Genomic DNA, 16,743 nt, shown 5'->3' on the forward strand with positions numbered 1-16,743 from the left:
CTTGACATATCAGAACATTTAAACCTTTTTTTTTTAATAGGTAAAAAGGATTTGAGAGAAGACAGCGTAGGTACAGAATAGCATGGAGTCATGAAAGTATGTGGTGTGAGAGACTAGAGAATAAAGTTGAGCAGAGAGCATGGAGAATAGTTGAACTGGGGATTTAGTGGGAGAAAAAGTAAAAAAAAATTCATTAGGTTTTATATGGAATTGACTGTAAAGAAGCAGTTAAGGTGGTGGGAAGGATATGAACTTTTGAATTAGATATTTTTTTTACTTTGTGACATGCGTGAATTTCTTAATTTTTAAAGTTCTCTGAGCTTCAGTTTATCTCTAAAGGAAGGATAATAGTCATGTGAGGTTATAATATACATGAAAAAGATGGATGTAAATACCAGATATGTTAGCTTACATATAACTAATACTTGGGACTTAGTAAGCTACTACTCATACTTTATTTATATTTTTAGAAAGTCTTGTTGGAGGCAAAACAATGAAAAGCAGGGACTTTGGCAGGTATTTGTACACTCATGTTCATGGCAGCATTATTTGCAATACTCAAAGGGTGGAAGTGACCTAAGTGTCCATTGATGGATGAATGGGTAAACAAAACATCCCATGGCCGTGCCGTGGAATGCTATACAGTCTTAAAAAGGAAGAAAATGCTGACACAGTCTACCACATGGATGAACCCTGAGGGCATTGTGCTAACTGAAGTAAGCTGGTCACGATAGGATAAATACTTTACGATTCCCCTCCTCTGAGGTGCATAGAGTAGGCCAATCCAGAGACAGAAGAATGATGGTTGTTAGGGGCTTGAGGGAAAGGGGATTGAGAGTTGTTAACAGGTGTAGTTTCATGGGCGCCTGGGTGTCTCAATGGGTTAAGCCTCTGCCTTCGGCTTAGGTCATGATCTCAGGGTCCTGGGATCGAGCCTCACATCGGGCTCTTTGCTTGCCAGGGAGCCTGCTTCCCCCGCCCTCTGCCTGCCTCTCTGCCTACTTGTGATCTCTCTGTCAAAAAAAAAAAAAAAAAAATATATATATATATATATATATATATATATTTAAAAGCAGGTATAGAGTTTCAGTTTTGTAAGAAAACAGTTCTGGAAATGTTGGTGATGGTTGTACAGCAGTGTGAATGACTGCCATGGAACTATGCACTTAAAAATACCCACTTAAAATGGGAAGTTTTATGTTTTTACCCTATTGGGTGATTTAATACTATTTCATATGCATTTATGTGTAAGAATGCAAACATTTGAGCAACAGCACACTGCTCATCTCTATGTCATTCAGCAGTGCTTTGTTCCAGGAGCAAATGACCGTTCTATTTAATTGCCATATCATTTAGTTTTACTAAACTGGGTTTTTGTGTGTGTGTGTGTGTTTGTGGGTTTTTTTGTTTTTTGTTTTTTTTTTTTGACATTTTAGTAGGAAGAATAGTTCCTGCCATTCTGAATTTGAAGATTACCATAGAGATCATTGTGTCTAGTATTTCTGTTTTACAACTGAAGGGCAGGCTTGGAGGTTGGTTGTACTTAATGGATTTTGCTAACTACAAATCATTTTAAGAATGTATTCACTGGAACCGTTTTCCATGCTTTCGATTAGCTCAACTGGATAAAACAGTTGGACAACTAATGAATTCAGCCAAATATTTTTTTCCATTCACAGAGGAGTGTTGTTTTACCATATAGTCTCCTGTAGATAGCATCTTGATTAAATAAAGTTCATTAAGAATCAGGAATAATTTTTATAATACTGGTTTGCTATATTCACTGTTTGCCCCCCTCTCCCTCCGTAGCTGAACTCTGGAACTTAAAATTATTTCTCTGTGATTATGCAAGGCATTTCAGCTGTATGGCCCCTATTCTGCATTTAGCTCCTTGTCTACCCTTGCATGTCCCAACAGTCCTTAAAGGAATCTAAACAAAGGGACATCTACTCTGGGGTGCTATCCTTACGCATCATGAAGTAGGTCCTGGAATTTCAGTCTTGAACAGGATCAAGTTCTTAGACAGGATTTGCCCTTGCCAGTGTTTATAAGCAAAATAGTGCAATGCAGCAATATTTGTTCCCACTAGAATGATTTAACCCCACTAAGCTTAGGGGGTTAGAATCCTTTTGATGTTGTATTAAGTACCACGTTTTCCCCATTTTCCATTGGTGTTTTTTTTGTTAATTTATACTTAACTATACTGCATATAGTATATATATGACCAAAGTTTTGTACTCTGTACACATTTATGTTAGGTGCATTCAGCTGAAGCATTCTGCCTTACCAGGTATGCCATTCTACCACTTCACACTAGAGATTCTCCAGAGAAGCAGGAGAGAGAGCGAGTAAGGAATCGATTTATATATTTTAAAGAATTGGCTCTCTGATTGTGGGGGCTAGCAAATATCAAATTTCCAGAAAAGACTGGTAGACTGGAATGTCAGTGATGAATCGGTGTTGCAGTCTTGAATCTGAACTCCACAGTCTGGAAATAAAGGCGAGGTTCCTCTGTTGCAGTTTTGGGGCAGAATTGCTGCTTCTTTGGAAAAACTTAATCTTCGTTCTTAAGGCCTTCAGTTGACTGGATGAACAGCCTCTCCTCACCGCCATTATGGAGGGTGATCTGCTTTACACAGAGTCTTATTGATTTAAATATTAATCACATCTAAAAAATATTTCACAACCACATCTGGACTGATGTTTGACCAAGCAAGTGATCACTGTAGTGAGCCAAACTGACATACAAGATTAACCATTATGTACAGTATTGTCATAGGAGAACAGAGAGGAGGCTGGTTCAGTTTAAGTGATAACTTCACTTCTGTTATCTTCTACCTTGAATTGCACATAGGAATTCGTATCTTTTTTTTTTTTTTTTAAGATTTTATTTACTTATTCGAGAGAGAGACAGTGAGAGAGAGCATGAGAGGGGAGAAGGTCAGAGGGAGAAACAGACTCCCCGTGGAACAGGGAGCCTGATGCGGGACTCGATCCCAGGACTCTGGGATCATGACCTGAGCTGAACGCAGTCGCTTAACCACCTGAGCCACCCAGACACTCAGGAATTCATGTCTTGACCATCAAGCCAGCTTGAGGCTTATAGGTGGGTGTATAGATGTGATTATTCTCCATCTTCAAGTTTTCACTGACTTAGACCCATTAATCCAAGACAATGATTGCTCGACAATGTCATTGAGAGCCTTAGCTTGAAGGTTCAGGAAAATTTATGTTGCCACCTTCAACTGATGCATGTTATAGTCACAGTTCTCTCCCATCCCTATCAGTAAACATGTGTAGAATAAGCACCATGCCACTTGTGTTTGATTCTAACATTGAAAGCACTGCTGTTTTTGCTTAACATGGCCCTGAAATGTAAGCCAACCCTAGGAATTTGGGCACAGGTTATACCTAGAAATACTGAAGTAGTGATTTATATTAACTGTAGGGAAATTCATATTACAGAATACATGTAAGTCTTGTGCATTTGTTGAATTTTTTAAGGATTTTAAGAACAATTCTGACATTTTACAAATACGGGTTTGTGTACCCATCTTTGAAATTTAACCTTTTACGAGTTATAATTTGCCTATGGCATGAGTTGAGGCTGATATAGGTAGTGAGGTGGGGGAAAATTGAGCATCGTCTTATTGAGCTGTGTTAATGATTTTGCTCTGTATTCTCAGAGCCATGGAAAGCTATTTGGGCTTTAAGCAGGGAAGTGATGTGGTGACCGTTCTTTATTAAAAGGACAAACATTCAGTGGTATGAGAATGGATGACAGGTCAAAAAATGGGTGCAGGGAAGGCCTCAGAATTGGCAAAACAAAGAGGGGGACTGCGTTTGGAAGGAAGATTGTGATTTTGAAGTCCCTCTGATGAGATTGTCAAGTATGTATTTGGATATATGGGACTCTAAGCTAGAGATGTAAAGTTGAGGGATGGCAGGAGTAATTGAAGCCAGGTGTAGGTGAATTTGAGAGAGCCTGGGACTAATAGATGCAGAGAATAAGAGGATCTGGCCAGAGAGGTAGAAAAAATAGAAATTAGGAGTTGATGCTATCAGAAGGACCAAATAGAAACTCGTTTAAAGAATTCCTCCTAGGGTGTGGGGTCATTTCATGATCTCGGTGCTCAGATCATGATTCCTGGGTGCTGGGATCAGTTTCTCTGTGCGGCTCCCTGCTCCGTGCAGAGTCTGTTTTACAGCCTCTCCCCTTGCCTCCTGCTCATCCATGCTTTCTCTCTGTCTCTCAAATACATAAATACAATCTTATAAAAAAAAACAAACCATAAGGAATTTCTCCTTTAAAGTGGTCAAAATGCTGACTGTTGCTAAGATTGAGACTGAGAAAATGTCCCTTAACTTTATTAAATAGTGTAATCTTCAGGATAGCTGGTGTGTAGAGACGGGCTCAGGGTAGGATGAAGTAGGCTGAGAAGTGTGAGGTGAGGTTATTGAGAAATGTTGTAGCGAGCTACTTCAAGAAATTTAGCTCTGAAGGGGAGAAGAGAGATGGGGCAGTAGTTGGAAGGAAAGAGGTCCAATAGGTTGGAGAGATCTGAGCACGTTTGAATACTGACCATTAGCATCTGATAGAAAACACAAGGTGGAACATTGAAGGTAGGATCCATTTCAAGCTTCCTGCTGGGGTTGCATCTTTATCCTGATCATAGAGATAGCAACTAGTCTCAAAAGATAGAATACCTCCTCTGTAGTGATGGGTGTAAAGGAGAAATAATATTATTATTTATTTTCCTAATTCCCTGTTATATTCACCAGGGTCCAAACAGGAAACAAGCTGCACAGTAATTTGAATAGGGCAAGTTTAATATAAGGATGAACTGTGCAGGGGGTTACCTGATAAGAGCAAAAGTCTATTCTAAAACGTATAGGAATCTCAGAGAGGGCAGCCACTACCCCAGAACTAAGGCAGGGCATTCAAAAAAGAAGCAAATCTAGAAGGGTTATACCTCTCACCCCCGCCCTCCCTCACCCCTTGAAGGCATGGCCAATTGGATGGCAGAGAAGTCTGCTGAGGTGTTGAGCTGATTTCCAGAATTTCCAGAATTCTCAAACTCCTTGCCCAAAGTGGTGGTGGCTCATTGGGAAGCTTCTCTCAAGGAAATGATGTGTGCTACTGGCCACCTCAAGCAGCTGGTTGCCTCACATGGAGAAGGCTGCTAGGAGGGACACGTGAGAACTGGGAAGAGAGCTTTCTTGTCCTTTGCTTTCCTTCCAGTGCTCTCTACCAGCAAAGTTTAATACTGTGCCAGCTGACATGTTTAGGGTCCAACTCCGTTATCTGAAATAGTGGAACTGAGAGACAGTAAATGGATAAGTGACATCGATGATTGATCTTTTAAACTTTTTTGCTGTAATGATAATGATGAATATCCTTGGCACGTATTCATATCCTTCGTGCACATATTTTCTGTTTAGCTCACTCATAAGAGCTGACCGTAGTAGAGCTTATTCAGAGATGCAACGAGTGGTCCTTAGGTTTTGTTCTTCCCTTTTGTGTGCGCGAAGTTATTTCTGGAAGGAAATGAGAAGTACAGATTGTGTTTGGGAAAGAGAATTGGGCGGTCACCTTTTCTGAAAACGAAAATTTTACACAAATATTTTTTTTTCTTTCTTTTTTTTTTATATTTAGAAAACTTTAATCTCAGAACTCTGAAATCCATTTTTAAAAACAAAAATGAATACACAAATATTTTTTATTGTAAATGTAAAAGATGTTATCTGTTCTGTTAAACTTAACTTTATTGTTTCATTTCTCAGCATGTTATGGTTTATGAAACAGTGTCCTATTCTATCATGTCCTGTTCTGTCTGCTGAAGGCACCAGTCTCTGACCTTGCTTTAACATCACTTGTGGCTCAAAATGAATCAGGATATTTTCATTTAGTAGTTTCCTCTTACTGCTATCAAAACCAGGTCATCCACTTTCCTTTGTTTCTTTGACCCTTACGTGGCATTTGATGTGATGATACCCAGTGGGGGGAGTCTTAATAACTTGCTGCCAAGCCTGACTTTTAGTGTCAGCGCCGGGAGGGCTCTTCACAAGAAGTGTGAGAGAGACAGCTTGAGTGTGATGATTCTACTCAGTTCTGAGTTTTCTTTCTGTAGTAAGAATTCTTTTTGTTCTTACAACAAAGCCTTTTTTTTTTTTTTTTTAAGATTTTATTTATTTATCTGACAGAGAGATAGCAAGAGAGGGAACATAAGCAGGAGGAGTGGGAGAGGGAGAAGCAGGATTCCCACGGAGCAGGAAGCCTCATGTGGGGCTCGATGTGGGGCTCGATCCCAGCCAAAGGCAGATGCTTAACGACTGAGCCACCCAGGCGCTCCTACAACAAGGGTTTTACAAAGAGTACTAAGACAGTTTCTTAACAGTAATGATAGTCATTTTAAGAAATACTTTTTCCCTGTAAATATCACTTTATGGATTATGCTGTAATAAAATAACATTGAAAATTGTAGGTGGAGAATTTAGTTTTTTAAAAACACTAGAAGAAAGTATTTATAATACTGTTTTTTTGACCATTACCAAAATTTGTTTTTATTTCAGTGTTAATATTGTAGAACTTAGATCTGGTACAAAATTGTATTGCCCATTAGGTTTTTTGTTTGTTTTTTTAAACTTAAATTACTAAAGCAGAAAAGAGTTACCTGTTTTTCGATCCATTTTGGAGTAGAAGGAAAAAAAAACAGTATTTTGACACTTAATTCTGTATTAGTGTTTTTTGCCATTAAAATTTCAAGAAAGATCCAAATTATGTTTGATTTTTGCCTCATTTGATTAAAACATTATTTGTTTTGCTGCTTCAGGGAGCAAAAAACAATCCATGTGTAGTTTCTGTTACAGCTTAAAGAGTTTTTATGATAGCATTTTCTTAAATTCTTTAAACATTTTTTTTCCTAAGTATCTTTAACATTTCTCCATAGGAAGGAGTGTAGATTTTTAAGACTATAAAGACCCGTGAAGTAGAAAGAGCTTGAGTGCATTTATATTTGAGTGGTCTGTGAAGTTCAGTGTCAAAAATGTTTGTTGTGTTCAGTACTAACACCTACCATTTATCTCAAGTAATTGAATCCAGTGTTAAGTATTGAATCCAGTGTTACTATTAGAGTCCGCATCCTTTAAGCTTTTTTTTTTTTTTTTTAATTTTATTTATTTGAGAGAGAGAGGAAGAGCAAGTGGGAGGGAGAAGAGAGAATCTGAAGCAGATTCCACACTGAGTGCAGAGCCTGATGCAGGGCTTCATCTCACAACTGTGAGATCATGACCTGAGTCTAAACCAAGAGTCGGACACTTAACTGACAGAGACACTCAGGTGCCCCCCTCATTAAGCTCTTGTTGAACTAGGTGATGAGCAATTTGAAGTTCTTTATTGATGACAGTCTGACTAATTCAGTGGTTGTTTCTTAGTCATTTTCTTGGTTGGTATTTCAGGACTGCAGGAATATGTGGAGGCTGTCTCTTTTCAACACTTCATCAAAACACGATCACTAATCAGTATGGATGAAATTAATAAACAATTGATATTTACAACAGAAGAATATGGAAAAGAAAATAAGACCGTAAGAATTTAAAATCATTTCACATTTATTACATAATTTATATAACAGTATAGTGATGTTAGGAGATTTGCTGTCTTGCAATGCTAAGAATATTGAGATAGCGGGGTTCCTTCTAAAGTGTGATTTCAGAGGATTCAGAGGATTTCAGAGAATTAAGGAAATGGCCTTTTGAAAATTTTTGCTCGTGGATGGAACAAGAGCAGCTATGGCTGTGTTGGGGGAGAATAATGCTATTTATCTAAAGCACTGCCAAGTGATTACTGTTAAGTCCAGTTTTGATTTTACTGTTATTTATGATTTGCCTTTTATAAGCACTATCTCATTTAATTTTGTTACTAACTGAATGAGGTAAGAGTTATCACCCTCATTTTACAAAGTAGGAAATAGGGTTTAGAGAGTTGAAATAACTTACCAAAAGCCACACAGCTAATTAAGTGTGACAGAGCTAAACTTGGAAACCAGGTGTTTTGAAATCTAAGCCAGTGCCCTTGCCTACTCTGCCAGTTATTTCTCAAAATGTGCTACAGAAACCCCTGTACCAAGTATCTGCAAAGGAGTGTTTTATAGGATTTGATTTCAAGGTTTTCACTTAGGCCACGTTCAGTATATGACACATAAGTGCTCACTAGTGGTCATTGTAAAAGTTAATATAAAATTGTTACTGTAAAGGAGAGCTGTTAATCACTTACTAAATTCATAAAGCTTGTATCTGAAAATTATGTAGCTATTCCGAATTAAGAAAAGAAACATTTTTGCAGTTTGACTTTTAAATAAATAGTTTTTCCCCTGGGTTTTAGAATGTAATATTCAGGCAATGAAAGGTGAGATTTGATACTTCCTGAGATACCGGTACACTTAAGGATACAGTTAGACAGTTTTTCCTTAGTTTTTCATAATTTTTTATTACTTTTTAAACATTACTCAGCCAGGATGGTTAGGCAGAAGTTGGAGGAAGCTGTAGAAGTAATGTTTTCTTGAATATTAGCTAAAATGTTAACATTGAAAGGTCAGACTTAATTTGGCATGACGAATATAACTTTAAGGAAGCCATGTACATTCTCAGTTTTTAAAATTATATGAGGTTTATTAAGGAGGACATTCATTTTTGAGAAGTAAAATTCCTTTAGATTTTTTTATTTAGTGAAGATTGAATTATGAAAAGAATAAGCCTATTTGATCCTGCTTCTTAAATATATTAGAGAAGTTACCACACCCTCTTTCAAGTTCTTTCTAATTCAGAATGGAAATAATTAGGGCAAAAATGTAAAGAAAAACTGAGAGTAATGCATTGTTTTCAGGATTTAGGTAGTAAATTATTCTATGACTATGCTATCATAATAATTCATATGTACTTTTCAAATTAAGACCCATATCATAAATAATTTTTCCTTTTAGTACTCAAGATTCTTGGTGTCGAAAATTCTGGGCTTTTGATAGGGGAGGGCATTTTGTTCTGACTTGCCTACTGAGAATATTGTCAAAACAATTTAAATTTTTTAAAACATTTTACCAGGAAAAATTTCAAACATACAGTAAAGTGGAGTGAATAGTAGCATATGGACACTCCTGTACCTACTACCTGGTCTCAGTAATTATTACTATTTTACCATATTTGCTCTATTGAGATACTTTTCACTAAACTACTTTAAAGTAGGGGCCCAGTGGATTAAACTACTTTAAAGTAAATTATAGATGCCATGATATTTCACCCCTACATACTTCAGACACATCTTGAAAAATTGCATTTTGAGAAGTTTTCTTTTCTCTAGTTTCTAATATAATTATCAGTAAAGCAGAATTTATTTCCTTGGTAATTAGTTGAAATTTGTTAAATTTTTAACATGCTTGTTTCTCTAAAATCAACTTCTTAGTCATAACCAGGGAACTCTTTCCATCTAATGATGGAAACAAAGAACATTATTATGTGCTTAAGCCAAAGTTATTTTTATAAACAACCTATAAAATGCGGTCCTCCCCACTTCCCCTCCCATAATGTACCCTTTCTCAAAAGATGTTCTCCTAACAGAAACAGAACATAACAGGTAGTTTTATGTCATGATGTTGTTTCAGAGGCATCAGAAAAATTAGGAAATTGTGACTTTGGGTACTTATCTGGGTATGTCATTAACTAGCTCTGTGACGTATTGCATTTCTTGGACCTCACTTTTTATATCTGCGTTGAAAGGGTTGGCCCAGACGGTCTCTGAAGAGTTCCATGATATTAAGTGATGTTAATAAAAACGTAAATTTGACTCTGTCATTTCCTTGCTTAATTCTCAGTGACTGTCTGTTACCCACAGGTAAAGTTCACATTCCTTAATGTGACTTTCTTTCTGTAGTCGTCCTGTACTATTACTTACTTTAAACTTTACCCAAGGAAATACCTCATGAGTTCCTCCAATACGTAACACAGCCCTCACCTGCACACCTTTGCAGTTCTCTGTGCCTCAGATGTCCTCCAGTATGACTGCAACCTCACTCAGCGATGTCTCATACAGACTTTTAATAATAATGTAGGCCTCTCCTCTTCCAGAAAGGTTCCAATAGAGAGAGGGAAAAGTGGACATGGAGAGAGGAGATGGATGTGATGGTGGCGGTGATAGCAGCTAACATTTATTGAGTATTTACTTTGTGTTGGGCATTATGCCAAGAGCTTGGTAAATGTTATCTCATCCTTAAAATAAACCTCTGAGGTAGGTACTGTTATCCCATTTTACAGATGAGGAAACTGAGGTTTAGAGAGATGAAATAACTTGCCCAAGGGCATACACCTTATGAAGCAAGGTCCTGGAAGAGGTGGGAGGAGATGGGTCAAGGTCATTTGGAAGAGTTAACCTCAAACAAGAGGAGGGACAACTCATCATCTGAGACTGGAGGATAGAAGGTAAAGATGGATGGGGACACAAATGAGCTTTTTATTTTGTTTTGTTTTGTAGGATAAGGTCATTCAGAGAGCTTATGTCAGGTGATCTGTCAAATGGTCAGGTCAGTGGAAGTAGACAAGATTGTCTGCTGGCAGTGGAGAGGTTTGGGATTGTGTAGGGGGCTGAGGAGAATGGTGAAGGTTTGGAATAGTGTTGGAAGAGACCGGAGAGAGAACTTATTGGAGTAAGTAAAAAAGATTGGTGAGTATTTGTAGCAGTACCAACTCTGTGTAGTTGTGATTACTATTTTTTTTTAGTCCAGTGGTACTCAGCCACTTGAATAAAGCACTAGCATGAGTAGATTTCAATATCGATTCAGGGTGGTGTCTCTGTTGGGCAGGTGGAGAAAAAAACAAGAAAAGCTGAGGAGGAGATAGTGAAAGCGATAAATCACGATGGTCAGTGCTATGTGGGGGTAGAAGAGGCCAGAAAGGGACTAAGCGACTTAGGAAAACATGAGTGGATCACAAACCTGGAGGGTTTTATGATTTGTCATTTGAATAAGTAAGTGACTGTCATGCCATGAAGTCACTGGGCTTCGTTTAAGAATGTTTTCATTTTACTTCATATATCAAGTGAAGTTGGGAATAGTTGATTTTAAAATGATACAGTATTATTAGATCACAAAATTTTCTGGAGTCACTTACTGCAACTTTCTACCCAGGGCATGCATTCTTGTAACATCCCAAATGGTCATTAAACAAAAAAGACCTTTTTACTTAGAGATTAGTAGGACTCATCTGCTCTTGATTTTGTACCTTATAATAAATGCAATACCTGCATATTCACACTTTTTCACACTGTTTTTTCTTTGTGTGTGTGTGTGTTTTCTTTACCAGCCCTTCTCTGATGCGCAGGATAAGCAGTTTGGCACTTGGAGACTGAAAATCACACCTGTCGATTACCTGCTGGGAGTGGCTGATTTAACTGGAGAGTTGATGCGGATGTGTATTAACAGTGTGGGGAATGGGGATATTGACACCCCCTTTGAAGTGAGCCAGTTTTTACGTCAGGTGTATGATGGGTTCTCATTCATTGGGAATACGGGACCTTATGAGGTTTCTAAAAAGTTGTATACCCTGAAACAAAGTCTGGCCAAAGTGGAGAATGCTTGTTATGCCTTGAAAGTCAGAGGTTCAGAAATTCCAAAACATATGCTGGCAGATGTCTTTTCAGTTAAAACAGAAATGATTGATCAAGAAGAGGGCATTTCTTAGGATACCCTACTTGGTTGTTATTCTCTTGAGAGACCAGTTTGTAAGACTGTTATTTAGTATTTCGTTTGACTTTATTGTGGCTTTTACATAGAAATGTTTTCAGTTGTACTTGTTTTAAATTGTAAACAACCTGTATATAAATTATTGAGACGAATCATTTTTTTATCTTACTCACGAAAGTTTGCATACAAATATTTGCATATATGCCTATTTGAATTTTTGCTGGCTAAATTTCATCATTTATCTTTGTAATGTGAATATGCTTAGAATGCACTTTCTGCCATACCTGTTTTAATTGACAGCGTGTGAAGTTTGGAGTGATATATTTAGTGGAAGCCATTTATAATTTAAGTGAAGATTTTGTTATATATAGAAAAGATTTCTTAGTTACACGTCTGGACTTGAGCTTCCTGTTTAAATTTCTTGGTAATATTTTGTCAAGCCTCCACCAAAGGCTTATTCTATAGGACAAGAATGAAAAATTATTAAGTTATCAATAGACTTAATTTTATGAGGTATAGTAGTGAGAATTCATATTCTGGCCAGTTTTTAGGCTATTTTGAATCCATTTGAAAGCCTTCCAGAAAAGTGACAAGACACCCAGTTTTTAGTTTTTACATCTAGTTTTTATCCTTTATCACAGAAAGTCTGATAGTGAATTGGAGCTAACGTTTTAATATCTTCACTGGTGTTTGAGTTCAATTATATAATTGTATATACATCTGAAAATCTTTCAGTAATGATTATTTAGCAATTCTTTCATTGTCATTGTATTACATTAGGCATGTTTCTTATAGATGCGTCTATAAGAAATTACATTTAAATAATTATAATGAAGCTTGAAATTTTTGAAATACTGAGTTAATACAAACCTTTATAGTTATCCAGTTGTGTTACTTGATAGTATAAAAAGTTGCCAAAGAAAATTTATCATGTACAATTCAGCAATAAGACAATTGTCAACACAGTTGGGAATAACAGTGGTAGTCTCTAGTAATATTTAGAAATGGAATTTGCCTTCTGGAATTAGTTATAGCTTATTCCCTGTGATGTGAAACTGCTTTGAGCATGACACTACTGGCTGACAGCCGGACGTTTCCATTCGGTTTTGTGAGTTTTGAGAATCTAGATAATGGATTTTATTTGTGGAAAGACTAGCTGCTCTGTTTGCAAGGGCTGGTTCTTTGAAAGTGAAAATTTCCCCAAAACAAATATATATGCCATATATATATCATGTAAAGGAAAATGAGACGTAGACATGCCTAATAAATTAGGTTGGTTGGTTTGCTTTGGTGGTGATAAGTGTTTTGGTTTTCCTACTTGAGGACATTGCTAAAATATAGTTTCATTACATATGTTTGTTTCTTTTGCCACTTAAAGTTAAATTTATAATGTTAAAAGTAAAATAATAAATGGATTGATGAATGTCTTACAGATGTTTAAAACTGAAGTCTTTAAATAAAATATGGAAAGATAAAAGTTAAGCTTATTTTTTGATCATATTGAGAAATACTTAATCAAATTGTTGTAGAATTTTTGGCCTAAATAGGAAGCCTAGTGTAGACTAGCTTAATGTGGAGATTTATTATTTCTTAAAATAAGTCCAGAGATAGAGTTTCAGGAAGGACATCTCTTCAATCATTGACCCAAACTGGGTGACATTCTCATCTTTCTAAACCAGTCAGTGGAAAGAAGGAGATCACTTGGATAGGCCAACATACCTTTCTTCTGAGAGGAGGAGAGACACAAGAAACCGAATTAGGGCATTGTCATCATAGGAGGAGGGGCAAATGGCCTTTGGGTAGGCAGTCAGTAGTATTTACCACAGGTGGATTGGTGCCATTGCTGTTAATGCACTGCCATGTTGCATCTTAAACTAACATGGTGGGTCTTGGACCACTCATAGTAGAGCATCCTAAGTATATCCTGAATGTTCCTCAGTTCTAAAATAGTTGGTCTGGTAGCATCATCTATTGTAATATTTTTCATCTATATTATAAAAAGACTGGTTCTAGATTACATGGCAAGTTACTGACAGAATTCTGAAATAAAATTGGGTTATTTCCTTCATAAGAAATTCCTGCACGTATTAAATCAGTGGGTTTCAGAATCCACACTGCAGAGCCTCAGGGCTTTCTGAGGGTGCCTCAAAGAAGATGCTGGCTGTGTAAATGAGTCATTTGGCAGAATGGGTTTGAAAACTTGATTCAGACTCTTTGCACTCTATAGACTCACCTTAGATTCTAATATACAAATAGATTAAAAGTAAAAGAGTAAGATATTTCATACAAATAGTAACCAGAAGAGAGGTACACAACATAGACTTTAAGGCTACTTTTTTGTTTTTGCTGGGGACATGAAAAACCTATAATGGTTAAAGGCTCACTCTATCGAGAATATATGGCAATTACAAACACAGACACACACACATTAATGACAGAGCCCCAGAATACATGAAGCCACATCTGACAGAACTCGAAGGAGAAATAGACAATTGAACAGTAGTAGTTGGAGGCTTCCATACCTCACTTTCAGTGATAGCTGGAAGGATAAGACCGATGAGTAACGAAATCAAGAACTTGGAGAGCACTGTAGACCAGTTGGACTTAGACTCACACAGACTCACACTCCAACCACTCACGGAAGACACAGTTCTCTCAAGTGTGTGTGGAACATAATCCTCAAAATGTCAGGTTACAAAACCAGTCTCAATACATTCGAAAAGATTGAAACCATACGAAGTATGTGACCCCACAAATGGAATGAAATTAGAAATTAATAACAATTAAATGCAGAAAATTCATAAATAGGTGCAAAGTAAGCAACATATTTCTGGGTAACCAGTGAATCAAAGGATGTAATCACAGGGAAATCGGAAAATATTTTAAGAGGAATGAAAAATACTGATGGGATGCAACAAAAGCGGTTCTCAGAGGAATGTCTTTAAAGCTTCAAATCTGTACATTTTTTTGTTTAAAGATTTTATTTATTTATTTGACAGAGACCGCGAGAGAGCGCGCACGAGCAGGTAGACCAGCAGAGGCAGAGGGAGAAGTAGGCTTTCCACTGAGCAGGGAACCCGATGAACCTGGGATCCTAGGATCATGACCTGAGCCAAAGGCAGATGCTTAAGGACTGAACCACCCAGGTGCCCCTCAAATCCCTACATTTAAAAAGAATGAAGTGAAAATAATTAAATCTGCCTTTAAGAAACTAGAAAAAGAATAGTAAGGTAAACTACAAAACAAATTAGAAAAAGGAAATAACAAATACTTGAATAGAAATAAATGAAGTAGGAAATAGAAAAATAGAGGCCATCAGACCAAAAAAATGGTTCTTTGAAACGATCAACCGAATTAGCAGAATGGGGGTGGGGATTGGGAGTGACTGCTAGCAAGTATGTGATTTATTGCTGAGGTGATAGAAATGTTCTAGAATTAGTGGGAATGGTTGCACAACCATGTGAATATATTAATACCCATTGAATTGTACGTTTTAAGATGGTGAAATTTATGTTTGGTGAAGCGAATCTTTGTATTAGTTTTTTAATGCTTTGTAAAAGTAGATTGATTGCTTTGTTGAAATATTGGAGAAATTGCCTAGCAATTTCCCACCATTTCCTAGCAATGTGAAACTGGGTAAAATACTTTGCTTGTGGGAGGATTTTTTTCTAAAACAAATTGTGCAGTTTCTTTAATTGTATAGGACTATTCAAGCTTCTATCATTTCTTAATGGTAAGTATCAATAAGGTATATTTTTCTCAGGATTAGTGCATTTTATCTTTTCAAATTTTTAATACAAAGTGTTGTTAGTATTACATCTATATCCTGGCTATATCATATTAAATATTTGTGTTGTCTCTCTGTATCCATTTTTCTTAGTCCATTTTGCCAGATGTATCTCCATTATGTTAGTCTTTTCAAAAGTTACCTTTTGTTTTTTATTCGTTTTTTTAAATTTCTATTTCCGTATGGTTAACATGCAGTTAATATTAGTTTCAGGTGTGCAGTACAGTGATTCAGCGGTCCTACACATGTCTCAGTGCTCATCGTGATAAGTGTACTCTTAATCCCTGTCACCTATTTCCCCCGTCCTCCCTTCCTCCGCTCCTCTGGTAACTATCTATTCTCTATAGGTAAAAGGTTTTTTTGGTTTATCTCCTTTTTCTTTGCTCATTTGTTTTGTTTCTTAAATTGTACATATGAGTGAAATCACGTGGTATTTGTCTTTCTCTGACTTCACTTACTTCAGCATTATACTCTGCAGATCCATCCATGCTGTATCAAATGGCAAGAGTTCATTCTTTCTAATGACTGAATAATAGTCTTTTTCCATTCATCTATCGATGGACACGTGGGCCGCTTCCATACTCTGGCTGTTGTAAGTAATGCTGCAGTAAACATAGGGGGTGCACATAGCTTTTTGAATTAGTGTTTTCATATTTCTTGGGTGAATGCCCAGTACTGAAATTGCTGGGATCATATGGTAATTCTTTTCTTAATTTTTTGAGGAACCTCCATACTGTTTTACCACAGTGGCTCACCAGTTTGCAATCCCACCAACAATGTGGGAGGATTCTTTTTTCATCCACATCCTTGCCAACATGTGTTGTTCCTTGTGGTTTTGATTTTGGCCATCTGACAGGGTGAGGTATTATCTCATTGATGTGCATTTCTCTGATGATGAATGATGTTGAGCATCTTTACTGTGTCTGTTGGCCATCTGGATGTCTCTGGGGAAGTTTCTGTTCATGTCTTCTGCCCATTTTTAAATTGGATTGTTTTTTTGATATTGAGTTGTAGGAGTTCTTTATATATTTTGGATACTGACCCTTTTTCAGGTATTCTTATAAATATCTTCTCTCCCATTCGGTAGATTGTTTTTTAGGTTGTTGATTGTTTCTTTTGCTGTGCAGAAGCTTTTTATTTTGATATAACAGTAGTTTCTTTTTGCTTTTATTTCCCCTGCCTCTCAGAGAAATTACTATCTGTACTCTCTTCTAGGATTTTTATGTT

The 16,743-nt window shown here is 36.9% G+C and overlaps 1 protein-coding gene across 4 annotated transcripts in view; it reads left to right on the forward strand.

Moving 5' to 3' along the window:
• The window catches only part of TSNAX (translin associated factor X), a 35,148-nt gene extending 21,942 nt beyond the window's left edge, over window positions 1-13,206 (forward strand). For all 4 annotated transcript variants that reach the window (XM_082718928.1, XM_082718931.1, XM_082718930.1 and 1 more), the window contains 2 exons: window positions 7,459-7,586; window positions 11,350-13,206. In XM_082718928.1, coding sequence (XP_082575054.1) covers window positions 7,459-7,586; window positions 11,350-11,727 — 506 coding nt within the window. In that variant the 3' untranslated portion in view covers window positions 11,728-13,206. The remainder of the gene's footprint in view (window positions 1-7,458; window positions 7,587-11,349) is intronic.
• The last annotated feature ends 3,537 nt before the right edge of the window (window positions 13,207-16,743 follow it).

Source organism: Mustela nivalis, assembly GCF_964662115.1.
Source record: "Mustela nivalis genome assembly, chromosome: 2".
NCBI classification, from domain to species: domain Eukaryota; kingdom Metazoa; phylum Chordata; class Mammalia; order Carnivora; family Mustelidae; genus Mustela; species Mustela nivalis.